General features: G+C 62.1%; 1 protein-coding gene and 1 long non-coding RNA gene across 3 annotated transcripts; one reads left to right on the top strand and one right to left on the bottom strand.

Annotated features, from left to right (window-relative positions):
• Positions 1 to 1,579: 1,579 nt before the first annotated feature.
• On the bottom strand, positions 1,580 to 3,705 carry LOC141572058 (uncharacterized). Its single transcript, XR_012497089.1, has 3 exons — positions 3,616 to 3,705; positions 3,145 to 3,238; positions 1,580 to 1,703 (listed from the first exon to the last, which is right to left on the bottom strand). It is a non-coding gene; the product is annotated as an uncharacterized LOC141572058 (long non-coding RNA).
• ARHGEF16 (Rho guanine nucleotide exchange factor 16) lies at positions 1,922 to 23,525 on the top strand. 2 transcript variants are annotated; one of them, XM_019757133.2, is made up of 15 exons: positions 1,922 to 2,231; positions 8,468 to 9,071; positions 10,952 to 10,997; positions 12,048 to 12,217; positions 13,978 to 14,034; positions 14,481 to 14,641; positions 17,297 to 17,449; positions 17,603 to 17,732; positions 18,565 to 18,639; positions 18,883 to 18,975; positions 19,360 to 19,511; positions 20,490 to 20,678; positions 21,620 to 21,693; positions 22,259 to 22,360; positions 22,889 to 23,525. In XM_019757133.2, the coding sequence occupies exons 2-15, from the start codon at positions 8,487 to 8,489 to the stop codon at positions 23,026 to 23,028; spliced, it is 2,127 nt and encodes a 708-aa protein (XP_019612692.2). In that variant the 5' UTR covers positions 1,922 to 2,231; positions 8,468 to 8,486; the 3' UTR covers positions 23,029 to 23,525. The 2 variants fall into 2 exon arrangements, with proteins under 2 accessions (XP_019612692.2, XP_074190325.1); XM_074334224.1 differs by lacking the exon at positions 1,922 to 2,231 and adding an exon at positions 6,769 to 6,792.
• The last annotated feature ends 4,208 nt before the right edge of the window (positions 23,526 to 27,733 follow it).

The following is a 27,733-nucleotide window of genomic DNA, read 5'->3' as shown; positions in this document are numbered from 1 at the left end:
AGCACCAGCTGTATACAGAGCCCTGGACTTTGTGTTGTGGGATGGACACATGTAAGTGCTGCAGCAGGAAGAGGCTGTATTAACAGAGGTATAGTATCCAGAAGAGAGGAGGTGAGTGCCCCCCCTTGTCCTGGCACCGTGCTGAGTTCTGTTCTGAGGACAACATTTTGAGGGGGGATTGTGGCATACTTTGAAGTGTCTTGGGGGAACATGCTGGAATGAACAGCAACCTGGATTTCATGACATATCAAGAATGACTAAAGAACGTGATAACAGGGAACGATACACTAATCTGTCTTGGGAACTGGTGAGTCCCCACCCTGGAAGTATTCAAGCAGAGCCTGGATGTCAGCTTTCTGAGTCTGGGTTGGGAGCTAGGGCCTGTTACAGCCTCTCCACCCTTCTCTCTCCTCGGTTGCCAGAGGGGTCTTTCTACCAGATCTGATCACTTCATCCCTTTGCTTGAACACTGATGGTTCCTTGCTGCTCTTAGGATAAAAGACAGACTCCCTCCCCTGCTCCCAGCTGGCAGTCTCCCCACGTTCCCCCATCCCGCTCCCTCTGCCTCCAGCTTCACCGCCTTTCATCTGGCCACGCTCCTGCCCATCTCAGGACTTTTGCACGTGCTGTGACCCTGCCTGAAACACTCTTCTGTCCCTTTTCATGGGTCTAACTCCTGCTCATCTTCCAGTTCTCAGCTTTAGTAGCCTTTTAGGGGCAGTGGTGCTGACGCCCCCACCCCACCCTCCACACTACGATAGCCTCGCCGAGTGCGGTCCCCTCATTTGTGGTGATCGCCTTGGCTGTCATTTTACATTTGTCTGTCTCCTCGCTGCAGTGAGCCCCATGAGGACAGAGCCCATGTCAGTTTTTCTCATGGCTGTATCTCTGATGCCCTCCCTGCACAGCAGTCAGCACACAGTTGGACTCACTAAATACCTAAGAGTAAAAGGGGACAGAATGCAGGAGGGAGGAGGAGGCTTGCTGGAGATGAACCTTGGGCTCGACCCGATGAACGGCTGGGAACCTCAGGAAGAAGAGGGGCAACATGAGCACTTTCTCGTTCTGGAAAACAGGCAGCCTTTCCCTGGGAGGGGGGGGGGCTGCAGACAGAATGTGGGCAAAGGGGGTGGCTTCATGGAGAAGTGGAGGCCGCTGCCCTTGTGGGAGGCCACTGGGCTGCGGCTGAGCAGAGGGAGCTGTTGCCACTCTGGACTGGTTGGGGCTGGGAACTGGGCGTGGGGCGGTGACACGGGGCAGGGAGGATGGCAAGGAGGGCCCCTGCCTGGTGCACTGGCAGGTCAGCCCATGCGGGGGGTGGGGGGGGTGGGGGGTGGAAGCCAACCTGTCCCAGTGCCCCCCAGCCCCCACACCAGGTGCCTGATTCCTGATCCCCCTGTTGTGGACTGTCAGAGCCTCTGTGCAGGGGACGCCCCCTCCCCCGACAAGGCCTGGAAAGTCCAGTCTTGAACAGGCTGGAGAGCGCCCTCCTTTCCAGACCTCAAGATCTTCATCTGTAAAATGGGGGTGATGGTAATTTGACCACAGCACTAAGGCCGCCAGTGTTTTGTGTGGCTGACGCTCTTCAAAGAATCCAGAGGCGGGGCTGTTTCTGCAGCAGTGGAGGCCCTGCAAGTCAGATTCCGATACGGCTGGTCAGTTTCCAGGAGGGCTTCCTGGAAGAGGAGGCATTGAAGCAGAGCCTGGGAGAAATGTGAGAGCTGATTCAGGTCGCAGTGAGGGAAGCCCGGACGCCTGGCCCTACACTCCGCAGGCGACGCCCGGCGGCAGCAGTGGGCGGGGCGGGCGGTCCCGCAGCGGGTCGGCGCCGGCTGCGGACTCCGGCCCGAACTCCGGAGGCGCGAGCCAACTTGGCCGCAGGTCACGTGGGCGCCCAACGGCCAGGTGGGGACGGTGACGCAGGCGGCACGGCCAGGTGTCCCGGGCGCGCCCAGCCGTGCCCTCCCGCCAAGTCTCGGAGCCGCAGCCGCCCGGCCCGCGCCTTGCCCGCCGGGGAGCCCACCTGCGGCCCACCTGGCCCCGCCGAGCGCGCCACCTCCTCCCGCGGGGCCACACAGGAAGTAGGAGGGCGGGGACAGGGAGGGACTGAGCAGCCGGGACCGAGCGCGGGTCCGGAACGGCCGCCCGGCCGGGGCGCGGAGCCTGCAGGCTGGAACGGCCCCACCTCCGCCGCCCGCGCTCGTCGCTTCATCCTCCGCCCCGTGGCGCAGGTAAGCCTGGGGGACAGGTGAGCTTGGGTGGGGACAGGTGAGCGAGATGGGGGGAGGGTAAGTTTCGGGGAGGAGCAGTAACCCGATGGGCGCCTTTCGGCCGTTTCGCTTTTCTCCGCCAGCCCGGCCCGGGGTCCGCGGAACTTGGCGGCCCCTCCTTCCTCCGTGCTGGAGGAGGGGGCTGCGGGAGGGGTCCGAGCCTGAGCCGGATGGATCCTCCCCCGGGCCTCAGGCATCCCGCTGCCACCCCGCCCTCATCCTACACGGAAACTCTCCCGCAGCCGGAGTCGGTTAGACATGAGAACTGAAAGTCTCAGGAAGGAAACCCAGGGCCTTTGAAAGGCTGTCAGGAGTGGGGACAAAACGACCCTCCCAAGCACTCTGCAGAATCTGCTGCCCAAACCTGCTTTGGCCCCAAGAGTTAGCAGACCCAGGAACGAAGACCCCTCCCCTGCCGGGTGGAACTGGTGGGCAGACCCAGTGCAGGCAAGGGTCCTGCTCTGCCTCCAGCTAAGAAGGCTGGGGGCCACTTACTTTCAGACACCTGTCTTGGCTGCCCAGCCTTGGTTTCTGCCTCTGGGAAGCAAGGCTCCCGGCATGGGGGCGGGAGGGGTGGTGACCAAGTGAGAGTCAGTGATGGGAGTGTGTGCTGACCTCCTCATGGACCTGGAGCCCCAGCAGGCCCTGAACCTTCCTTCTGTCCTCCAGGTGAATAGCCTGCACCTCCGAGCATAAGGCACGGGGGCCGCTTGTCGGCGCCTGCAGTCCTGGCTGGGACCAGTGGGAGGGCCCCAACCCTGGGCACTGACACCCCAGTGGTGTAGGGCTGAGGGGTGGGGACCCTGGGTTCAAATCTTGGCTCCGTGCGAACTAAGGCAAATTATGTAAGCCCTCTGGGCCTCAGTTTGCTCACCTGTGAAATGAGAGCGCAGCTGTGTCCTCAGAGATGCTGGCTAGCTGCAGCTGAGGGTCTGTTCTGCAATCTGCCCTGCTGATGCCCACGGCCCCTAGAAGACAGGACCTCTTTGAGGGGTAGACCACAGGCACGGCCCAGGGAGGGGCCAGGCTGGCGGCAGCCTCCCGAGTGCTGCTGGAGGGAGTGGCAGGAGGTGGGGGCTCTTGGGGGCTTCCTGGAAGAAGTAAGGTTTTAAGTCACTTGGACAAAAGTCACCTGGACAATGACATGGAGTGAGCCTCCTCCCTCCTCCCGTCCCCAGCGTCTCTGGTTCCTGGGGGGTCATCTCTGACCCTACATGGCAGGCACTCTTCACCTACCCGTGAGGAAACTGAGGCCCACAGCTGACGCGGCTTGCCGGGGACCCCATGGCTGCTGCCGCTGAACACAGCAACCTGTGTACGTGATCTGATGGGCACAGCTGCTCACCGTGCATCCGGGTCCTGGAATTTTAGTTTCGTTTTCTGGATGGCTGTCAGCTGCTTGTCATCTTCACCCCTGGTAGCTGCCGTGCTCAGGCCACCGGCCATCTGCAAGAGCGTCTTTATTTCTAGTGAGAGTCCCCACCCCTGTCGGATGGGGCCTGGCTCCTCGCCCAGCTCTGCCCCACAGGTCACATTCCCTCTCTACCTGTTTTCTCACCTGTCAGAGAGGACAGCTCCCAGCTTCCCGAAGCTCGGTGAGGCACTGAAGACACGGTGAGCGAGAAAGCACTTGGAGGACAGCTGCTCCTCACCTGTGCAGGCTCCCTGCCAGAGTCAGGGCTCTGATTTCCTGTCCGGGGCTCCGTTGGGGAACACAGTGTGTGCCAGCCAAGCCTGGGCTGGGAGCCGGGTTTATGGGACATCTGGATTCAGAGATGGGATCCAGGACAGGTGTGCGCTGTGGGCTGAGCAAGGTGGTGTGTCTGTGACGTGTGCTGGGGCCTGCAGGTGTCATAGGAAGGAGGCAGCAAGGGTCGGCTCCGGCCCGGGGAGCTGCCAGGCACCCCCCCCCAGTCGGCTGTGTGTGGGTCTCCCTGGACCCCCCACCATGAAGAGGGAGTCTCCAGTCAGCTAAGCCAGGTCTCTCAGCTCAGCACTGTGGACATTTGTTCCAGACGGTTCCTGTGGGGCCTCCTGTGCTCTGCAAAGTGTGCAGCACACCTGACCCCTGCCCCATGAGACCAGTGGCTCTGCCCCAGTTGTCACCATCAAGAGTGTCTTGACAGACGCAGCTGAGTGTCCTGTCCCCCATGGGCAAAGCTGCTGGGCTGGCCGCCCCCGAGCCTCCCCGGCCACCTTGCCAACAGAGCTGTGTGCTGCGTGCTGCATGGCTTACGCAGCTAAGACCTGCCCCAAATTCCATGTAACTCCACGTCTCGCGCTTGGCTGGTCAGAGTTACCCAAGCACAAGGCCATCATTGTGGGTCGAGTTTGCTGCAGCGAAGACCTGGGTCGGGCAGATAGTGCCAGAAGCCGAGCCCCACCAGGCGGGGTGGGGTCGGCTGGACCTAGAGGCCAGGGCGGAGGGGACAGATGTCCCAAGGATGGAGGTCATGTGGTGTCATAATCCGACGGGCGGTGGGTCCCACATTCCGGGTGTTTTGGGCCCTGGTGGCTGTGAGAGCAGCTGTGACAAGAGCCCCAGGGCCAGGCCAGGAGCCTGCAGGGGAGCAGGAGGGGTGGGGCTGAGCCTGCTGGGGTCCTGGGAAGCTCATCCGTCAGGAAGAACAGGGGAGTAGGGGGGCTGGGCTGCAAGGGGCCCACCATGCCGGGGAGGGGCCGCTGCAGCTTAGGACTGGCCGGGTTTTGTGGGGCTGAGGGAAGGCTGTCCAGAGACCTCCCCTAACTCCCCCTGCTGACCCCCAACCCACCGCTCCTTGCTTCCAAGCCCCTAGGACCCCATACCTGACCCCGAATGTGTGCCAGGGACACCAGGGCAGGCTGGTGAGTGGCAAAGGGAAAATTGAATGGCGTGGCTTCCAAGGGCTCAATCGTTGGGGGCCCCTCCTGGCCCACCCTAAGCAGAGCAGCAGAAAGTCACCCAAAAGGTGGCTCGGACCATCTGGAAACCTCTGTGATGCAGCCCTGGAGGTCTCTGCTGACTCAAAGCGAAGTACCCAGGTGGACTAGTTCTTGGCACAGAGTACCAGTGACTCTTAGGGAGGGCGCCGTCCTAGAGCGGAGGGGACCAGAGCAGAACAGGTACCCGTGATACCCGGCATTCACTCATCAGTTTGGAATGTGAGCCCGACTGTTTGTGGGGACGTGAACAGGAAATTGTCCCTGCTCCTGGAGGACCCACAGACTCGTGGGAGAGACAGACAGACAGCACACAGCCCTCAATGCCGTGGGCCTCTCTGGAGGAGCTTACCAGGGCCACCTTTGCTGGGAGCAGACCGACCTCTGTGGCCTGAGTGGTCAGTGCAGTGTCCAGAGTGTCTGGCTTCTCCATAACTGTTGCCCGGACAGCACGGCTGTTATTTGCCCTGGAGGCAGCTGAAAGGAGTCTTGTGCTCTTGTCCCCTTCCCTGTGCTGGCTCCAGGACACCAGACAAGGGCGAGCATCCAGTGAGGACACTGAAGAGATACCTGTGGATCCAAGCAGCAGACACTGAGGCAGGGGGCGTCCCAAAGAGCCTGCCAGGCAGTGCGCTCAGGTCTGCACATGTGTGCATGTGTGCCCTGGGCACACGGGCCTTGTGCCAGCACCATGCCCACCTCAACACAAGTGGACAGCCAGGTGCCTGATGGGCTGGTGGAGGCCGAGACAGGAGGAAAAGTGTGGGAGAGTTGGGCCAGGGAACAGAAGGACACTAGTTTGAAAGGAAATAGTGATTGTGTTCAGTGTTGACAGATGTGGCACCCATAAAAAATAACAGGTTGCCCACAGAGCCGTGGGAGCCGGACGGTGAGAACAACAGTACGTGTTTGGCGGGAAGGTTGGAAGATGACCTCAAGGGAAGACAGATGAAAACAGAGAAGAGGTCTGAGTCAGGAGGTAACCTCAGTGTGTTCATGCTTCTCGGGTTTTCCGGAAGGATTAACCAGAGAGGACACACAGGTGAGAGAAGCTACCAGAGAAATAACACTGGAAGCATCTGGACCTAGAAGACACACGTTGGAAGGATGCATGAGTACCAGGCTCAGGGAGTGGGTCTGTTCCCATGAGCGCCAGAGCCCTGGGCGAAAGCTGGGAGACCCGCACCCCCAGCAGGGCTGGGGAGGGCCCCATCATCCAAGGACGGACTCGGATACCTCACCAGAGTGGAAGCTTGGAAGACAAGGGAAGAAGGGGCCTCCCTCTGGAAGAAAATAACCACTAACGGGACTTTAAACTCAGCCACGTTACCAGCCCAGGGGAAGGAGAAGGAAGACCTTTCAAAGATCTACCTTCTGGTCACTTCCTCTGAAGGAGGGACATGCCAGAGCCCGGGAGGGAGGGGAGCAGGACGGAGGAGGGTCTGGACCGCTGGGCGAGCTCCAGCCCGGAAGCAGAGGACAGTCCGGGGAGAGAGTACAGGGTCGCTGCGGGCGCACGGGGCTGCTGTGCTGGCGGTGTGGAGCATGTGATGAAGACATGCCAGCCAGGGATGCTGGAACACGTCCAGGAGGAAAGCCGCGGGTAAACAGGAGGGAATCATTAATGAAGAGAGAGGCGAGGCTCAGGGATTGGGGCCGTCCTGTGAGCTGACACAAACGCCCTCGGGTATCACCCGGCAGGAAGAGGGTGGCTGACGGCCACGGTGGAGAGATCTCAAAACAGCAGGCTTTGCCTTAGTTAGAAATGAGGGGAAACGGGAGCGCGGAGTGGAGACCTGGGGCACAGGGCACGGAGGAGGGCACACCTGTCTGACGACAAATCTCTTAGTGCTGTTGGACTTTGGCACCCGTGTCCAGGTGGTTCTGTGATAAACTGAGCAGTAGAACGAGGGAGACATGGTATTGCCTGCGGTGGCTGCAGCGCTGAGCCCAGAGCACCTGCAGACCCCGGGGCCTGGCTGGGGGTGCCCAGGCCTGTGGGTACGGCCACCCTGCTGAGCACCCCACACCTGGCAGTGGTTCGCCCAACTGGCTCAATCCGGTCACTTGCTCCCCAGAGAAGACTTTGCCCCCTCCTGGGACAGGCCTGGGCTCAGAGGAAGGGGTGAGGAAGAGTCAGGCCTGAGCCCCGATATGGGGACCCCGGAGGGAGAGGAAGGAGGGACGGGGCGGGCGGGAGCTCTATGTGTGGGCACTCGAGGGCACAGTCGTGGAGTCGGCCCTTCCATGCTGCCTGTTCCTTGTAACAATGCAAATGCCTCATGTTTAGGGTGAAAGGACCCACAGGGGTTTCGAGGCTGCAGGCTGCCCACGTGGGTGCACTTTATTTGGCATGCTTACAGATGGAAGTCTGAACCCCGTTTTCCGAGCAGGCCTGGGTAACAGGCAGACAAGTTAACATAGGGGTGGGGATCCGCGAAAGCACAAACCTGCCCAGCCAGCCCCAGGGAGGCCTGGTATGACCGCTGCCATCCTCTGCCTGGTGATTCAGAATGTCCCTAGGAATGCGTGGGCGGTCCTCCTGGTGTGGGGGTGGCCAGGGCTCCTGGGGACAGGGAGGCACAGCCCAGATGCCTTCCTGCGAGGGTTTAGCGGAGAACCTGAGCTGTGTGCTGGGAGAGCTGAGCGGGACCGACAGGGCCAGGCTTTTGGGTGCCCCGCAGATGGTCCCACTGTGCTGCGCTGTAGGCCCGCCCCCCTCAGGGAGGGGCTCCTGGAAGCTCGGAACCTCCCAGGGGAGACCCAGACCCAACATTGGGCACTGAGTGTATGAGGTGGGGTCGGGCTGGGGCGTACCTGGTGGGAAATGGTGCCAAGAGGCTGTGTGACTGATTCTCGCCCAGGTCTGTGGGGCCCCGGGCCCAGGTCCCCTGAGCTACCCACACATACACCCCCAGCATGGGAGTGTGTGACCCCCCCAGAGGTGGCACAGTGGCCTCACACGGCCGGCCGGCCTTGAGTGCAGTCTGCCTGCCCCTGGGCCCTAGAGCTCAGAGAACCAGCCGCCTGGCCTCAGCCTGGGTCCCCACAGGCCTGAGACTGTGCCGACCCTCCCTGCACACCCCAGGCTGACAGTGCTCTGACCTCCCTGGAGAGGCCTGGTGACTGTGGCTGTGCCAGGGCCAGCTCCACGGCAGGCTGCGTGACTGGCCTTCGAGTGCTCAGACCCGAACGCAGGCTCTGGGCAGGGCGGGTGCTGAGAGGGCGGGGCCGGGTGGCCATCTGCGTGCTGCCCTCACTTTTGCCCTGTCGCCCAGGACCCTGTGGCCGCCCAGCATGTCCCAGCGGCACTCAGACAGCTCCTTGGAAGAAAAGATGCTGGAATGCCGCTTCCACTCAGAGCTGCAGCTGGATGCCAAGGGGAGCCCAGCACCCAGGCTCCCGATGGTCCGGCGGTCCCTGAGGGTCATGGACAGTGCTACCTCCCAGCCTGATGTCCCAGGTCCCCCACCTCCGACCTCCGAGGACATGGAGCCACAGACGGTCATTCTGAGTACGCAGAGCCCCGCAGCCCTGAAGGTGGGCACGGAGCAGCTGATCCCCCGGAGCCTGGCCGTGTCCAGCAAGGCCAAGGCCCCCGCCCGACACCAGAGCTTCGGGGCAGCCATGCTCAGCAAGGAGGCCGCCCGGCGGGATCCCCGGCTCGTCGCGGCCCCCAGCTTCTCCCTGGACGACATGGACATGGACGTGGGCCCTGGGAGGACGCTGACACGGAACCTGCGTAACCAGTCCTACCGCGCGGCCATGAAGGGCCTGGGGATGCCGGGCAGCCAAGTGGGTCCCGTCCATCTGAGCCCCAAACTCCAGTCTCTGGCCGAGGAGTCCAGCCAGCCTCCTGCTCGGTGCCCGGCCAAAAATAAGGTAGGGGACAACAGGAGGGGGACACGCATTGAGGGGCTTTGGGAGTGCATGGGCAGGGAACATCCTGACCCTGACCACTGCCCTGCAGCTGCCACTTAGTGAGCACCTACTGTGTGCAGGCTCCTGGCAGTCTGTTTAATTAAGCCCGAAGGACTTCATACATTCAACCCATCCCAATGGGCTTGTGAGCCGACTGTGAATGTCCCCATTTTACAGATGAGGCAGCTGAGGCTCAGAAAGATCCTTAGAAAGGACCCCGGACTCTGCTCCCCACTCTCAGACAGTGGGGAGCAGAGCCTGGGGAGGGACCAGTCCCGACAGCAAGCCCTTCCGTCTGAAGAACAGGATGCAATGACTGCTTTGCAGCAGCACCTGACCTGACTCCGTGCCCTGTGGCAGCTCCCGGCTGCCTCTAGCTCAGAAGTCTGACGCCCCCTCTGTGTGCAAACACACCCCCTTCCCTGCCTGGCAGCGGTGTCACCTCAGGGTTCTGTACACAACAGAATAGGCACAGGGCCGGTGGGAAGGGACCCTCTGCACCCACAGTTGCCATCCCAACAGCCTCCTCTGCATAGGGGTCCTGCCCAGACCATGAGCTGTAGCCACGGCCTGGACCCATCGGAATGCTGGCAACCCAGCGTGCAGAGTGATGGGCTGGGGTGGACCTTGGGCAGTGTCCTCAGTTTAAAGACTTCCCCAGCCTGGGAAGTGGAGCACCACCTCCTGCAATGCCTACTTGAGGTGCCAAGACCCCAGAAACTGCCTCAGGACCTCAGCACTCTGCACCCACCCAGGGCCAGGCCTGCAGGGTCCATTCATTCATTCATTCACTGTCGATTCATATATTCAGCAAACATTTCCTGAGCGCTCACACACCCAGTGATGGGGTACAGAGGTGATCCCAGTGGGCAGGCCCCAGGAGAGCTTCCAGGGCAGTGGGGCTGCTCAGGGAACCGGGGGAGCACAGAAGAGGGGCTCCCCAGCAGCACAGGGCTGGCAGCTTGGGGGGGGAGGGGAGTGTTAAAGCAGAGGCATGGAGAAAGGGCAGGTGCCAGGTGGGGGAGGGGCCCAGGCAATGGCCTGTGCCCAGACCTGGAGGCGGGAGGGGTGGGAATGCTGGAGGGACTCAGGGTGCAGGGAGAGCTGGGCCAGGTGCAGCTGGGAGTACCACATATACCAGCTAGGGGACTTTTCAAGCCCCAACTCGTTTGGCGAAACCAGCTCCCACTTTCCTGGAACCAGGCACCTGCAAGGTCAGGAAAAATGGCGTAAATGGCGTATCCCCACCAAGAAGGCAGGCTCTGAGCAGCCACTGGTGGGGCCGGGGTGTGAGGCCCCCGAGAGCCCTGCTCGCCCCCACTCCCCTCTGCGACCCTGCCATCAGCTGCTGCGCCCTCAGACCTGTTTGGGCGCTGGACACTAACCCTATTCCTGCCACCTCAGGCCACCCCCTTTGTGGGGTCCTGAGTGCAGCCCAGGCTCCCACCCCAGTGTCTCTTCTCGGTCCTTTTCCTAACCACACCTGTCCTGCCTCGGGCTTCCCTCCAGACCAGTCAGAACACACTTTTCTGAGCACCCCCTCTAAACTAGTTCAAGCCTGCCTCCTCCTCCAGGCAGCCCTTCCAGATTTACCCAGCCCTCGATCACCTGCCCTGCCCGCTCTGAGTCCCCCTGCCACCATGCCCTCCACATCCCTTGTGAAGCCAGCATTTGCTGAGTGCTGTCTGTGTGCCCAGTAGGGCCCACTCCTGCTGGGCGTGTCTTCACATGTGGAGGCGTGAGGTCTTGGGGCCCCCCCCGGGATGGAGGAATCTTTCTAGACCCATACCTGCCCCTCCTCCCTGCTGAGTACTGGTGCTTCTATGTCTCTCATTTGACAGAGAACACTGGGGCGGAAACGTGCACACAAAGGCTCCTTCAAGGATGGTGAGTGTGGCCACAGGAGGCAACCATGGGCTGGGGTGGCCCTCACTGGCTTGTCACTGGGACCAGCTGGGAGAGCGGAGAGGGAGGGGCTGGGTGCAGTGGCACCCAGAACGCGCTAGAGGGCATCCCTCCAGGGACTGGAGGGCCAGGTGGCCATCTGACCATGTGTCTCTGAGGAATCTGGAAAGGTCTACAAGGTTCCCTTTACTCCCTCCTGCACTATCCCAGGGGCAAGGCACAGACACAGCCCCCACACTCGCAGAGCCCCAGCAGATAATTGTCACGTACCCTGTGTGTGCCAGGAGACCAAGGCCCCAGGGGTGCAGACATACCTGCCGTGTACTCTATCTGGGGTCTTCTCAGTCCACTGGAAGCCTGGTGGGGGCTGTGGGCTCAGGAGGGCGTGGGTCATGGCTGGGCTTTGGGAGGGCCCCCAGCAGTGCATTCAGCCTGCAGAGGGGTGCCATTCCACCAGGACCCCACTGGGAGGTTGGGGGTTAGGTACCTGCCCTGCCAGGTGGAGCATGCAGTGGGCATGAGGGGTGGGGCCAGTGAGGCCCAGGAGGGGCTTGGCCCTGGCTTCTGAGGACACCGGGACCCCACCCAGGACAGGCCCTTGCTCCCTGCCAGCCCCTGACCTCTGTGGACAGCCACGGGCCTGGGAGTGAGGAAGTGGCAGGATCCCAGTCTCCTGCCTCAGAGTGAGGTGTGGTGGGGGGGAGGCTGGGGGTGCGGCTGCTAGGGCTCCGAGGCACCCAGCTGTGGCCGGCCTGGGGACACCCCCCACCGCAAGCCGCCTCCCCCAGGCCGGCCAGTGGGCCCCTGCGGTGCTGATTTGTCTTCTCAGCCTGGTCTGAAGGTGCCACATTCTGCTGTGGGATGCCGCCCCTGTCCTGGGCTCACCCGGCACCGCCATGGGAGCCGCCAGCCCGAGGGGAGCCCTGGCTGCCGCTCTCAGGGCCTCCTCAGGAGGACTCGGCCTGCGGGTTCTGGGAGGCCAGGCCCACTCAGAGCCTCCAGGCCTGCAGGTGATGTGTCCCCTCTCCCCAGACCCCCGGTTCTACCAGGAGATCCGGGAACGGGGCCTGAACACCAGCCAGGACTCTGACGATGACTTGCTAGATGAGCCCTGCAGCCCCCAGGGGACCCAGAAGGTGGCCGCCCCCATCGTGGTCAAGAACTACCGGCCCCCCCAGATCACCTGGAGCCAGCTCCCGGAGGTAGGACTAGGCTGGTGGGGTAAGGCTCTCCCTGAGCCTGTGGGTGGTGGCCCCACGCAGCTGGCCCAGGTCCTCCCGGTGAGGGGGAGCCTTCCACAGAGCCTTGTCTGCACCCAGCTTGTAGCAGGGTCCCCTGCCCTCTGGGGTAGCTTGGTATTGGTCGCTGGGGGAGAGAGCAGGTAGGGGCACGTGCCATCCATGCGTGTGTGACGGGCGCCCCACAGGTGAGCCCCTAGCCCTCTGCTTCCTGCTCAGAATGACCTGCAGGGACGCCGTTCTCAGGGCCCTGCCCCCAGGAAAGTGCCAGGGGGGCCGTTCTCAGGGCCCTGCCCCCAGGAAAGTGCCAGGGGGGCCGTTCTCAGGGCCCTGCCCCCAGGAAAGTGCCAGGGGGGCCGTTCTCAGGGCCCTGCCCCCAGGAAAGTGCCAGGGGGGCCGTTCTCAGGGCCCTGCCCCCAGGAAAGTGCCAGGGGGGCCCTCATGATGAAGCAGAGGGCTGGGCAGTGGGCATGGGCCTGGGGGCCAGGCTTCGGCCTCCACAGAGTCCTGTGCCACTGCCAAGTGACCCCTCATTTTCCACATCTGGAAATGGGGCCAGTCCCTGCCCTGCAGGGCTATGGGGGACCTGTGGAGAGCACGGCTGGGGTGAGGCCCTGAGACTCTGAGCAAGCCCAGGGGAGGCAGCTGTTGCTACCCCAGGAGGGTACAGCTGGCCACGTGCAGGCAGACTCCTGACCCGTCCCCTGAGAGCCGAGGGATGGGCTGGTCTGCAGGCTGTGGGCGAGGTGGGCACTTGGATTCTCCTCTGTCTGCGGTGCAGTGGGGCTCCCTGCTCTGCCCCCGTGGGGGACAAGGGGCTGAGGCACTGTGACTGCCCACCATGCTCCAGGCTATGGGACCCCCAGCAGGGAGGGCGCAGGTTGGGGTGAGGGCAGGTGGGTGGAACGTCAAGAGGTACCTGTTTATTGCCTCCAGGTCAGGGTTGGGGTTTCGGACACTGTGCCCTCAAAATGCTGCCAGAGTTTTGATCCCAGCCCCCTAAGCTGGGGGATCTCGCTAAACCCCTAGGCTAGAGGAAGAGGCATGGGTTTCAGCCCGCTAGCCCACGTGCTGGTAATGGCCTCTGGCCAGCCCGGTAAGGAGGAGGGCAAGAATGGGGTGGCCCTGGGTCCTGCAGAGGGGGCGCCCCGGTGCAAGGGGACAGTCTAGCCTGTCCCGGGGGGCCATGCAGGGACATGTCAGGCATGCTGTGGCTGAGAGCCACACTGCACCCAGGGCAGCCTGGAGGCCACAGGGCCCGAGGGGGTGGGGACCTGGAGTGGGGTACCATGCTGGAACAGTGTCACCCCAACCTCCCACTCAGGGCGCTGACTCCCCTGGCCCAGCGTGTCTGAGCCCTGGCCCTGCCCCCAGCATGCCCTCAGGGACCACTGCGTGGACCTCCCCTCTCTACCCCCGCCTTGGGGCAGCTCTGTGGGAGAGTGCTCCCCTCCACCACCCCCAGGATTCCCCTCTGGAACCCCATTCTCTTGCTTGGCTGCCTCGGAGCTCTTCGGAGGGGGTGGGCCTGCCTGGGGTGGGGGTTTCCACAGAGAGGAAACCTGGGGGGGCCAGGACCAGGCCAGCTCAGAACCCCACTTCACAGAGCGTAGGAGGGCCGCTCTGCCTGGGCCAGCCCAACTTCTACCCTCCCTGGGCCTCTCTGTCCACACTGGCTCCAGCCGGGCGGAGAAGACAGACTTCCGGGCTTACGTCCCCAACAGGTGGTGGAGTCGGGCATCTTGGACTCGCTGCCAGCTGAGGAGCGCAAGAGGCAGGAGGTGAGGAGCTGGGTGGGGGGCGCAGCCCTGTAGCCAGGCCTCGTGTGGTGCAGGGGGCACTACAGCCATAGTGATGTCCCAGGCCTGACACCAAGATGATGGCTGATGCCCTTGGTGGGACGGGGGCGGCTGCTGTTGTCCCTTCTCGGATGAGGGTGGGAGTCCTTGCCCAGTGTCACAGCTCATAATTGGCTGAGCCAGAGCACAAACCCAGGAGCTGAGCCCATGTCCCCATGGCTGTCCATCTGCCCACCTAGGGCCTACTTGTCCAGGGGGCCCGAATCCCTACCTGCCCACTCACCCAGACCGTATCCCTGTGGCTTTAGCCCCTGTCACAAATGCACCGTGTGCCAGACCCGTGCGGTGGGGTGGCTCGTCCAAACCCCTTTCCAGGCAGGGCCCCGGAGGTCCTGGGGCCGCGCTGGCATCACTGTCCTCTCACCCAGGCCATCTTTGAGATCCTGACGTCCGAGTTCTCGTACCAGCACAGCCTGGGCATCCTGGTCGCCGAGTTCCTGCAGTCCCGAGAGCTGCGGGCCACCATGACCCAGATGGAGCACCACCACCTTTTCTCCAACATCCTGGACGTCCTGAGTGCCAGTCAGAAGTGAGGCGCGTGCACGCCCTCTGCATGCCTGGGGGGCCGCCTGGCCTGTCAACATGTGACGGTGGCCCAGGCTCTCGGGAGGGTGGGAGGTCAAGTTCTGGGAGACACCTGCTCTGCGACTGTGGACGGCATGTTTGGAGCAGCCGCTGGTGGGAGGGACTGTGAGAAGCTCCCCAGGCCCTAAGGCCACCGAGAGGGACCCTAGGGACAAGGGAGCACTGGGGCTGTGGGCATCCTGCACCCCGCCCCCTGGATACTGAAGGTGGAGCACCTCCCACCGGGCACCGCCTTGCCCGATGGCAGGCACGTTCCCACCAGGACGCCCAGGCCCAGATGGCCAGATGACAAGGTGTGAGGTGCCTCCAGGGCGGCACTATGGGAGATGGCCTCCAGTCACGCCGGGTCGTGTTCCTTCCTGGGGTATCTGGTGCCCAGCCCAGGGCTCCGGTTGCAACCTGGGAGGTGGAGGAGGGGCCAGGAGCGCAGCTGCAGGCTCTCACGGGGCCGTGTGTGTATGTGTGTGCATGTGTGAGTGTGTGCACGTGTGTGGGGCAGCGGGTGCATGTATGTTTACTCCTGTGGAGGGTTCAGTGCAGGTCTGCACTTGTGTGGGCTCAGCCCAAGCTGCCACGGACCCCAGGAGACCCCAGACGTCCTCCCTGAGCCTCAGCATGCCCCCCTTGCAGACTGGGGTGGGTGAGCAAGCTGATGAGGTGACTCAGTGACAGTTTAGTTCATCTCGGCGTCAGACCCGCCCTTGCTGAACCCCACTCACAGTCTGCTGGCTGTGGGCCCTGTGGAAGTTTGGGGAGGGAGAGGGGAGAGCAGGGGCTCTCTTGTCCCTGGAGATGAGGTTTTCTGCAGAGCTTCAGTGACACTCTGACTCGGCGGGGGTTCTGGGGTAGTGGCTTCACCTCCATCCAGCTCTGACCCTTGGCTCCACGTCCCCCAAGCATGGCAGGGCTGAGGGCCTGGGCCAACTGTCACAGGTGTGCTTCTGACCTCCACAAGGCCCCAGGCCGACCACCGCTGTCCCCATGGGACGCTCCAGCCTCTCCCATGCCAAGCCAGGCCTGGCAGCTCTCCGCCATTCACAGCGGCCTTCCCAGATATCAGCTACTTTGGGTCGGTGGCTGAGGGCCGGCCTGAGCCCTTTCTCAGAAACCCACCGGGATGACCGGCCTGGCCTGCCTGTGCTCATGTGTGTGGCCCTGCGTCTAGGCAGCCAGGGCCCTCCCACGCCCTCCTGGGGTTGGGGGGTCCGCGTCTGATCCTGACATACTGTCCCCGTTTGCCCAGCTGCCCACCAGCCAGGGCTGTCAGAAATTCTCACAGGCGTCGTGGTTCCCCATGGCAGATGATTGGGCTGGGGGCCAGTGAGGAGGGCCTGAGGGACCCCTGCCCACCTCCAGGCTGAGGCCCCATCCCCTTCCCTGACACCCTCACTGGCCTTGCCAGGGTAACCAGAGCAAGGCCCCCATCTTCCATGGGGGTGGGGGTCCCACAGATTGATGGGGTTTCCTGTTCTCTCAGGTGGTGCCCGGCCACAGGCCCTGGGTGGGTGGGGCTGATGGTGGGCCCCTCGGTGCCTTCAAAACTGAGGACCGGGGACCTCATCCCACCCCCACCTCACTGTCCCTGCTGGCTTCCCTCCCACACAGGCGGGTGTGTGGTAAGGGCCATGGTAGAGCTGGCCACCCTGGGCCTGGTCACTCCCAGTGAGGGGTGTGGGCCACCTGGCGGTCCCCATGTCAGGACAAGCCCATGCTCAGGACTCTGCTCTCTGCCCTTGAGGGGTCAGCCAGGGTCTTATCTCCAGACGGGGCTGCCGGGGTGGTGGGGGCAGAGGTGGGGGCGGAGGGCGGCGTCACTGGGGAGGGGCTGCAGGGGAGGGGTTTCTCAGAGGGCCAGTGCTCTTGCAGTGGGAGCTCTGCTTTGGCCCGCGCCTGGAGAGCTGATGGGGCCTTGGCTGTGCAGGAGGAGGGAGGCTCAGCTGGCGACACCAGGTGCCATGGCGGGGGTCCAGTAAGGCCCAGCCGAGCCCGCAGAGGCTGCTTGTGGGAACAGAACCCAGGGAGGCCCTGGGCCGGCGCCAGCCAAACATTGGCTGCCTTCATCCCCACCGCCCCTGCCGAGGCCCGGGTCATGGATGAGCCTCAGAAGGGGGTCCCAACAGGAACTGGGGGGCTAGCGGTCATCTGCAGGGAGTCTGCTCAGAACCCCCACTCTGAGCTGGGCAGAGGGTACTGGGGCTCTGAGCAGATCCTGGCAGCTCTGACCTAAGTCACAGAGCATCAAGTCAGAGTGACAAGCTCTGTCCTACCTGTCATCATCCCATGATGCCCGCTGCAGTCTGTCCGAGTCTGGCGGGAAGTAGCCTTAGGTTTGGTCATGGGTCTGTGCCCACTCATTTCAGGTTTCAGCAGCTGATCTGTCTGTCCTGGGGTTTGTCCTGGGAGAGCTGTGGCTTTCAGCCCCTGATAGGAGCACTGGCCCATGTCCAGCCCCGTGCCTGCTGTGTTCCTGCGCTCTGAGCTGGCTGTATGCGCATGCGTGTGTGTGTGCGTGTGTGTGTGTGTGTGTGTGTGTGTGTCTGTCTGTCTGCCTGTCTGTGTGTCCCAGGCCCACGGTCCTCGCCGCCTCCCCCCCGCACAGGTTCTTCGAGGACCTGGAACAGCGGCACAAGGCACAGGTGTGTGTGGAGGACATCAGCGACATCCTGGAAGAGCATGCTGAGCGACACTTCCACCCCTACATTGCCTACTGCTCCAATGAGGTCTACCAGCAGCGTGCCCTGCAGAAGCTGACGTGAGTAGGGCGTCCGGGGCTCCGGAGAAGCTGGCACCTCAGCTGGGCGTACGTTCCTACTCGCAGCCCGGCTTCTGCAGTTTCTGCCTGATTTCTGTCTGGGCCTCCACACCTCTGCTCACAGCCAAGGGCGAACCCTGCTGTCTGTTGCAGAAGCAGCAATGCCACCTTCCGAGAGGTCCTCCGGGACATCGAGAAGCGGCCTGCATGTGGGGGCCTGCCCATGATCTCCTTCCTGATCCTCCCCATGCAGAGGGTCACCCGGCTGCCTCTGCTGACGGACGTGAGTACACAGCCCAGACCCGGCCAGTGGGGAGGGGCAGGAGACGAGCCTCAGCTGCCCTGGTCCCACCTGGGGGCGGGCGTGACTGTATTAGCCGTGGTGACGTGGTCCCAGCATCACTGCTGTTGCCCATAGAACTCTCTCTGCTGGGACCAGTTCCCACATCTTGTGGGTTATCCTTCATGTACCTGATGGTTCACGAGGTTCTTTCACATGGATGCGTCTGACTGGTGTCCCCCAGACCCCGCCACGTTTGTGTCCTGGGCCATGGGCGCCTCCTACCCGGCACCCCTCGGCCAGTTGCCCTGGGTGTGGCGAGGGGCTCACAGGGGCTCCCTGCAGTGGCTAGTGTCTGAGATGCCCGCCCGTGGAGCAGAGAGGCATGTGAGGGTGAAAAGTGCACCCACAGGCACGCACACGCGCACAAACACTGGCGGGAGCCTGGCTCAGCTCCTGGAAGCAGCATGTGCTTGGTGGGTCAGCTGTCCAAGCCAGCTGGGATGTCACACCCTCCAGGGCCCTCTGGGAAGAGTGGAAACAGGCTGCAGGGGGCCTCCGCTGGCTGGACCAATATGGCCAGGGACTGGGTGGGATGGGACCTACGTGGCGCTTGCTCCTGGTTCCCACCCAAGCAGCCTGACCTGGCAGAGCTAGCCGGGGACTGTGTGCCCCAATGGGGCCTGGCAGGAGCCCTCTGGGCACGATCTCTCGACCTCCCTGTAGCCCCCACCGGGGTCTGGTGTTGGTGAGGGAGCCCCTGCCCCATGCACCCCTAAATGTGGGGTGAAGGAGGGCACTTGGTGCCTTCTCACATCTGGTGTCTTCTCTGCAGACACTCTGCCTGAAGACCCAGGGCCACCCCGAGAGGTACAAGGCTGCCAGCCGAGCGCTGAAGGCCATCAGTAAGGTGAGAGGTGACCCAGCCCCCCACCCCACCTGATGGCAGAGACACTGGGGTCCTTCTACCAGTGGGGAAAGTGAGGCCCAGGGGAAGTGGGGCTTGCACTCAATTGCTGAGCCTGTGGCAAGGCAGGGACTAGAACAGTCACAGAGCAGGCGCCTTGGGCAGGCCGGGCAGGTGGGGCACGGATACCCTCGGGGCAGGGCATGGCCCACAGCCCAGCCTGCTCTGGGCACACACCCCTTGCAGCTGGTGAAGCAGTGTAACGAGGGGGCCCACAAGATGGAGCGCACGGAGCAGATGTACACGCTGCACACACAGCTGGACTTCAGCAAGGTCAAGGTAGGCAGTCCCGACGGCACCCCCAGGCCCCAGCCGTCCCAGGCGCCCTCAGACCACTCCGATGTGCGAGGCTTCCCTAGTGGCCTTTGCTCCTCGGCCCAAGGGAGCGCTCAGTAGGTGAGCAGCGAGCCTGGGCCTGTGGCGGCAGGACGGGCCTGTCCTGGACGCTGAGCCGGCCCTGCACCAGCGCCTGGCACACAGCAGCTGCCCGTGGGCACCTGTCGGCCGGCTGAATGGCCCTTTGAGGCCGGGACGCATTGCTCTCCCTTCCTCCGCCCAGCCCTGGGGACGGCCAGTCACCCAGCTCTCAGGCAGGACCAGTCCCCAGCAGCGGCAGCTCGTCCTTGCCCCACACCCGGGCTCCAGCGTCTCTCTGTCCCCCAGTCCCTCCCGCTGATCTCCGCGTCCCGCTGGCTGCTGAAGCGCGGGGAGGTCTCTGTGGTCGAAGAGGCCGGGCTCTTCCGCAAGCTCGCCAGCCGGCCCACGTGCTACCTGTTCCTGTTCAACGACGTCCTGGTGATCACCAAAAAGAAGAGGTGGGCCCCGCGGGGGGTGCGCGGCTGCATACGTGGCCCCGCCGGGGGTGCCAGGCTGCATACGTGGCCCCGCCGGGGGTGCCAGGCTGCATACGTGGCCCCGCCGGGGGGTGCCCGGCTGCACACATGGCCCCGCGGGGGGTGCCAGGCTGCATACATGGCCCCGCGGGGGGTGCCCGGCTGCACACATGGCCCCGCGGGGGGTGCGCGGCTGCACACATGGCCCCGCGGGGGGTGCGCGGCTGCATACATGGCCCCGCGGGGGGTGCGCGGCTGCATACATGGCCCCGCCGGGGGGTGCCCGGCTGCACACATGGCCCCGCGGGGGGTGCGCGGCTGCATACGTGGCCCCGCCGGGGGGTGCCAGGCTGCATACGTGGCCCCGCCGGGGGGTGCCAGGCTGCATACGTGGCCCCGCCGGGGGGTGCCAGGCTGCATACGTGGCCCCGCCGGGGGTGCCAGGCTGCACACGTGGCCCCGCCGGGGGGTGCCCGGCTGCACACATGGCCCCGCGGGGGGTGCGCGGCTGCATACGTGGCCCCGCCGGGGGGTGCCAGGCTGCATACATGGCCCCGCCGGGGGGTGGGCAGCAGCTACCACCTCGGGGCCAGGAGGGGCGTGGGGGGAGCTGGCCTAAGCCTCCTCTGACCTCAGAGTTGGGGACACACAACAGAGGCCCCCTCCCAGGCTAGCCTGCCCAAGGCAGTGGCCTGCGCCCCCCTACACTATGACAGACATGCAGCTTCCAGAAGGTGTTCAGTGCCACCCCCCCACCCCACCCCTCCCCCCATGACCCACCACCTGGCCTCCAGGAACTGGACGTTCATGGCCTCTGTTCTCTGGGTTGGGGCAGATGGGGAGGTAGCTCTGGGGAGCGTCCTTCCGGCTGCCTGACTGACGGCTGCTGGGGGCCTGGGTGGATGGGGGTACCCCGGCTGCCCACACCCCTGCAGCATCGGGCCACCCCATCTCCCGCAGTGAGGACAGCTTTGTGGTCCAGGACTACGCCCAGGTGGACCACATCCAGGTCCAGAAGATGGAGGCCTCGGAGCTCCCTCTGCCGGGGGGCGGCAACCGCAGCTCCTGCGTCCCGCACCCCTTCCAGGTGACCCTGCTCCACAATAGTGAGGGCCGCCAGGAGAAGATCCTGCTGTCTTCTGACTCTGCGTAAGTCCAGCAGGGCTCCCCGGAGGGGGCAGCTCTGTGAACACCATGATGACAGGATTCCTGCCACCTGTGTCCCTGACCACTGTTAAGTGCAGGGGCTGGGGACAGCCATGTCCCCACCAAGTTCACATTCCCGGGAGGTGGGGCACACCGGCCACACAATGAGCAGATGAACCATCCCAGGTGTCAGAGGCCTGAGGCCTAAGGAGAAAGACAAGGCAGGGAGCCCTGGGTGGGGGCCGGTGAGGGAGCCTCGTCGGCAAGGTGACGGGGAGCCGTGTTCTGGCACAGGCCGGCGGTGCAAAGGCCCTGGGGCAGGAGGGCCCTGGCACGGACCAGCCAGGACAGTGGGGTTGGCACACGGTGGGTGGGGTGAGGTCAGGAGGGTGGGGGCGGCCAGCACACAGAAAGGCACTGGCACTGCGGCTCCTCAGCAGGTGAGGGAGGGGACAAGGGGCATAGCCTCCTGCTCCTTACAGCATAGCCCCCTCTCCAGGTGGGAAGCTGAGGCCTATGTGTCAAACAGCCAACTGACAAAAGGCAGGGGCTCGGGGCCCAACGCCGGGAAATGGGGTGGCTGGGGTCTGGGGTACAGCTGCCCCCCAACTCTGACCCTGGGCAGTTGTGACTCAGGCCCAGCCTGCCTGCCCCTCCATGTCCTATGACTTCCCACACCGCGACCCCCAGTGCAGCGCGTAGGGGAGGCCCAGGAAGGATGCCTGCTCGTGGCCGGGCTCATGAAAGAGCACCCAGGCAGTGTGAGCCTTCGTCACCACGCTTGTCCCAGCCTGAAGGCTGCGTGGGGACGCTCAGACCCCCACAGGAGGCTGTGTGACCCCCCATTTTCCCACTGTGCCATGTTGGGGGCAGGGGGCTTGAAGTGAAAGCCAACAGGTTGGCAGGGTGGGCCTCAGGGGCCCGCTCACGCTCTCTGCCCCCAGGAGTGACCAGGCCCGCTGGATCACAGCACTCACGCACAAGGAGCGGCAGGAGCGAGGCCCTCCCAACAAGGGAGGTGAGCATTCACCCCACAGAAAGGGCCCGAGCCCCTTCCCGGCCCTGGTGGGGGAGAGTCTGGGCCTGGAGGGGGAGGTTCCATCCATCCCTCTGTCCACCCCACAGCCTGCCCCCCGGGTGACCTGCCCAGGTGAGGGGCCCTAGCCATCTGTACGCACACACCCATTCTCTCAGGGCCTCCCCTCCCTTCAGTGAAGAGAACACTGCCCTGTACCCAGTGGCTGGGGAAACGGGCCAAAGAGCGGGACTGGTTGGCCCAGGCTGGTCACTGCAGTCCCAGCCCTGCCCTGGCCCCTGGAAGCTGGGAGTGCCCTCTGCTGGCACTGGACACTTTGGCCCTGAAAGCAGGCCTGTCTTGGGATCTTTGGAGGAGCCCAGCTTCAACCAGGGGGAAGCTGCCACGTGTCTGTGTGCTGGGGCCCCCTCAGGCCCCACTGAGACCAGGCCACGTGGGTTGTGTTTGGAGGTGGGCCCTGCCCAAGCCGGGCTGCAGAACTCTCGACCCACCCCCTCCCTGGGAGGCCAGTCCTGCTGCTGACACCCGCCTCTCTCCACACCCCCAGACCTGCTCCAGGTGGAGGTCACCAAGGCCTACCTGGCCAAGCAGGTGGATGAGATCACGCTGCAGCAGGCAGATGTGGTCCTGGTCTTGCAGCAGGAAGACGGTGAGCGTACTGGGGGGGCAGGGGGGCGGTGCTGAGTGAGTGTGGGGGCCCCAGCGAGGGTCTGGAGCACACTGGCCTGGGCAGCTGACCCTGGCCCTCTCGCCCCGGAAGCAGTTAGCACACATGCTCGCGGTGGGCCTGACCGCAAGGCCCATGCAGCATCCTTTCAAGGATATGTTCAGATGTCCCCAAGTTGCAGGATCTAAAGCAAGTGCATTGTCACTCTGTGTCCTAAGTGGGTGGAGGTGATTCTGCTCCTCCTGGGGACCCCACAGGTGCCCACACAGGGCGGGCGAAGCTGGTTAGAGTGAGCTCAGCCCCCAGTGCCCGTCTCAGGGCTGAGCACCTAAACAGGTGGTCACGTGGCCTTGAGCAAGGCCCGCTTGGCGGGAAGTGGGGGTGGTCAGCCTGACGGGATGCCAGGCCCTGGCGTCCTCTGCAACAGCAGCTCAGAGGTCTGGGGGTGCTGCCGTCGGGGCCTCCGTGGTGCCCGAGACCCTGCCCTCACCTGCCCCCGTCTGGGTCCAGGATGGCTGTACGGCGAGAGACTGCGGGACGGAGACATGGGCTGGTTCCCCGAGGAATTTGCCCGGAGCATCACCAACCGAGTGGCTGTGGAAGGCAATGTGCGCAGGATGGAGCGTCTGCGGGTGGAGACGGACGTGTAGCCGCTCTGCCCGGCACCTCGAGAGGCAGCTTCAGTCCACACAGCAGCACGTGGCCGAACCGGGCTCCAGGGATAGGCTCGTCCCAGGAGCCTGAACCGTCCTGGAGCTCCCCAAGGCCCCATGGGCCCCAGTGATGACTCCAGACACTTCGGGGGGAAGGTGACACTTGCCCCCCTCCCGAGGGAGCACCCTCACAGGACCACAGCAGCCCTAGCCCTGGCCGAGTCCCTGGGAGGAGCCAGCCAGCCCTGCTCACTGGCCCCGCCCCACCCCTTCTGTGTGCCCACAGGACGGTCGTGCCACGCGAGGTGGGGTAGAGGGTGGCCCTGAGCACAGGCCGTCTCCCTTCTGCGCCTCTCGCCCGTGTGGGACAAGAAGGGCCTTGAGTTCCCAGGGCTGCCCCCCACTTCCTGGGAGGAGGGCCGGCTAGAGGGGGGTGACCCTGTAATTGTGACTGAGGTTTCCGGCGGCATTAAAGTATTTCTAGAACTCCTGGATTTTTATAGCAAATCTGAGTCCAGGCAAAGGCCACATGAGTCCCCAAGAGGCTCCCCAAGGTACCTGGGTTGGGACTGGCCCGTGTGGTCACCGTGCTGGGGCCAGTCCATTGTCTGGGACCCCATTCACGGTCACTCCTGGCTCTCCCTGGGCCCTGGCCTGTCCACCTGGTACATCACAGGCAAGGCCAGTGAATCTGGGGGCTCGAGGACACAGCAGAGCCTGTGGGGACCCCTCTGGGGTGTCCTCACAGCCTCAACTCCCAGACCTCTGCTCCCCTAGGAGGGAGCACATGCAGGTGGGGAAGGCAGGCCGACCTCTGGGCTGGGAAGGTCCTGCTGGGGGGTTGGGGGGAAATGGTTTTTCCGGGGGTAGAGGGGTGTTGTTGGCTGCCTGGCCAGGCTCAAGGACCAGTCCACTCCCCTGGGAAGCCCCCCGACAATACTCCTGATGCCCATCCTGTGCCCCTCAGCTGGGGTGGAGGCTGCCAGCTTTGTATGAAAGCCAGGGATGCAGCTCCCCTGCCCAGAAGTGGGTGTTTGGAGGGGTTTGGACCAGGTGGTAGACGGAGTTCAGCACCAGGAGGGTGGGGCCTCTCCTCCCGACTGGCCTCCATCGTGACCTCTGGGCCAGGCCTAGGTCAGAGCCCAAGCAGGGCTGTCCTGGGCAGGAGCTTTGGGGGGTGGGGAGGCCAAGCCAGGGAGAGGTGTGGTCTGGGGGGGTCAGGCCCAGCCCCTCACTTCCTGGATAGGTGGAAATCTGGGGCCTTGATTTCCCCACCCGTGAGCTGGGCTTGCTCCCTGCTTTTCCTGGAGTGCTGTGGGGACAAGCTGGCGGCCAGCGTGTGTGCAGCTGTGTGTGCGCAATAGGTGGGGACCAGTGGGCAGCATCGTTGTAGGAGCCCACCTGCTGGCTCTCAGTGCTGACCCCCACGCTCGGGGAGGGCAGCCCGGCCCACCGCCCATCCTCTGCCTTGTGGTTTCAGCTAATGGAGCAGAGTGGGTTTGAGAAGCCCTGAGGCCGTGTCCCCAGTTCCGTGGCCTGGGGCGGGCACCACCTCAGGTGTGATTCAGTCTGCAACGAGTTGAAGCCCCTCCGCCCCACAAGCAATGAGGAGTAAGAATGCTTCGCCTGGAGGAGGGTCGGCTTAGGGTGCTGGGGAGGGGCTGGGGGGGTGGCTGTTGGGGCGGCTGTGTCCCCCTGGGGAAGGCCAGGCCAGCTACACTGCGCCTCCTGTTACAGGCGGGGAAACTGAGGCCCAAAGACCCTTTGCCCACTGCTGGGGTCCGTGGGTTTGCAGGGGGCCAGCGAGACTTCCTAGGACACCAGCCGATCCGGGCAAAGCCTGTGCCCAGACACCGAGGTGTCCCAGCCCACACAGAGGGGCCTCTTGGCCCAGGGTACCTGGAGGGACGTGTGTCTGCACAGCAGTGGACAGTGAGGGCTGGTCCCGGGGCCTCGCAGTTGAGGCCCTCCCTTCCCCAGAGCCATCTCAGGCACGTCAGTACCCACCTCAGGTGGGCATGGGCACCCCAGCCCGCCCTCCCTGGAGTGGGAGCAAGGAGTGAGGATCACGACAGGGCAGAGGCCAGGTAGGCATGGTCCCAGTTTACCCATCCCTCTGGGGCAGCATCGCGTGGAGTTGAGCCGGTCACCATGGGGCTTGGAGGCTAGGGCCACCCTCCTGTGTTTGCGTGTCCTTGAACCATGGGTGTCCTTGTAAACTGGTGTCTATGGGGGAAGGTGGTACTTAATTAAAGGGTGTGTGCTCCAGTGACCTTATTCTTGCTTCTCATCCCAACGCGGGTTTCAGGACCTCTGTGCCACTCTGCACACCTGGCCTATTTCCATCCCTTCTGGAACATTCCCATCCCAGGTCCTTTCTTCTGGGAGGGCCTGCCTCACGCTACCGCCCCTGGAGGCCACCAGGGGCACTGCAGGGGCACCATTCCTGCTAGCAGCCGCTTGTGGGTGTTGTATATTGCAAATCGCTCCCCAGCTGCCCCGTCTGCCTTCAAACAGGCCCGGCCTCTCCTCAAACAGGCTGGGATCTGGGGTGGGGAAGGAGTGACAGCACAATTTGATCTGTGAGCTTTAAGGGAAGTTAGTTCATTCCAGTGTGTTCTGGGCCCTCCCCAAGTGAAGCCTGGCTGGAGTGAGGGCGTCGTCAGGTTCAGGCCCCTTTTAGGTCTAGTAACCTCTGAAAGTCTCACGCATCCTTTTGCCAGATAAATACCCAGATACTGTGGGTTTTGTTGCCACCTTGAACAGCACCTTATTTTGTATTGTTTTCTAGTTGGTATCGCTGGTGTTGAAGACTATTGATTTGTGTAGGTTTTATACATTTTACATACCTACATGATTTGGTGGCCCACCTTGCTGAGTTCTTATTGGTCATGCTGATTTGGCTGTTGGCCCTTTCAGCTTTTCTATGGCAACAGTCCCATCCCCTGAAAACCTGGGTGGGTTCGTGTCTTCCCTGTTTCTTTTTCTCATTGGACAGTGTGGCCTGTGGCCTCTGGAGCTCGGCGGGTGTGGGGGAGAAGTGACAGCAACATTTGACCCTTGATCTTTAAGGGAAGTTAGTTCGTTCCAGTGTTTCCTGGGCCCTCCCCACGTCCTGTCCAGGTGGTCCTGCATGAAGCAAGCAGAGCCCACGCCTCCCAGAACGTGCCTCCTAGTCAAGGACAGCCAGAGACGTAGAGGCTGTCACATCAGGGGCACGGAGATCAATAATGCAAGGAGAAAAAGCAGGACCCCAGTGGTGCATCGTGGGCAAGGAAGGCCCTGGAACGCTTCGCGTGGACAGACTTGAACCCACTGGCTTCTCCATTCAACTCTCAGTGGATTCTTGCCACATACTGTTGTTGAGAAGGCTCCTTTCTGTACCCAGTACTCCCAGAATTTATGTCCTACCTAGATGCTGACCTGTCAAAGGTCTGTCCTCTGATTTCTCCTCTCACCCAGGCACGGACACATTTCCTGACGTTAAACTGTCCTGGCATTTGAATCAAGTCAAATTCCCATTGGATCGAGTGGATGTTATTTTTTAAATATTTTTATTTGAGGAGCTAATATTCTATTGACGATTTTTGAATACCCTTCATGGGTCTGTAATTTTCTTGCACGGCCATTTAGGAGCAAGGTGATACTGGCCTCGTGAAATGAGTCGAGATGTTTTCCTCTATTTAAAGTTTCTGGAGTAACTCAGATAAGTTCACGATGTCTTCAAAGTCTAGATAACCGCCTGTACCAGCATTATGCCAGGCGTTACACAGGCGGGGGGGGGGAGTTTTGATTACAATTTGCATTTACTGAAATTATTGGTTTATTCAAGTGCTTCATTTCTACCTACACAAATCCTAGCATTTTGTATTTTCCAAAAAATATCCATTTTTCTAAGTTTCCAAAGTTATTCATAATATTCTTTTTTTATATCATACTCTCTTTTGTATCTGTAGTTAATCCTCCCTCCTTCTGTATTTTTTTTCTTGCTTCACATTTTAAAAAATCAACAATTTTGCTAGCTTTTTTCTTTCTTATTAGTTTTCAAGGAAATTTTGATTTTCTTACACATTCCATTATTCTCCATTGGCTGAGTGTAAAGTTTATATACATGTAAATATAAATGTGTATATACATAAACATAGTAAATATAGAAACAAGTCTATAAAACAGCATGTGTTAATGCTTATTCAAACTTCATGACTGCTTCTGTCTTTTTGCTTAACCTATTGGTTTCTGTAAAGGGCACGTTAAAATCACCAGTTATAATTGTTTATTCTACCTGTTATATCATCATTGCTGTGTGAATTTCTATTGTTGCATGCAAATATGTGTATATATATTTATAGTCACTTGGGATGCTTTTAAGCCTAAAATATTAAAACTCCTGCCCCAGCTTTCCTTCAGTTTACTTTGTGTGCTTCTATTTCTATCCTTCTAAGTATATCTTTTATAGTGAAATACTGTTGGATACTGTTTAATGAGGCCTGGGGATCTGTTTCTTGATCGTTTGTAGCCACTTCCATTAGGATTTGTTCATGTTTTCTTCTTCTTATGCTTTATTTTTCCTCCTCCCCTGCCTTCCACTGGTGAGACATTCCCTCCAGATGGTTTGAAAGTGAAAACATGCCATCAGTCTTCTGGCTGTGGTCACACCTATCTCATTACCATCTGTCCGCATGTCTCTCTTCCACCAGCAGGA

This window comes from Rhinolophus sinicus, linkage group LG06, assembly GCF_036562045.2.
Source record: "Rhinolophus sinicus isolate RSC01 linkage group LG06, ASM3656204v1, whole genome shotgun sequence".
Classification (NCBI taxonomy): Eukaryota; Metazoa; Chordata; class Mammalia; order Chiroptera; family Rhinolophidae; genus Rhinolophus; species Rhinolophus sinicus.
Note: the sequence above shows the minus strand (reverse complement) of the source record. Positions and strands in the feature narration are given on the sequence as shown.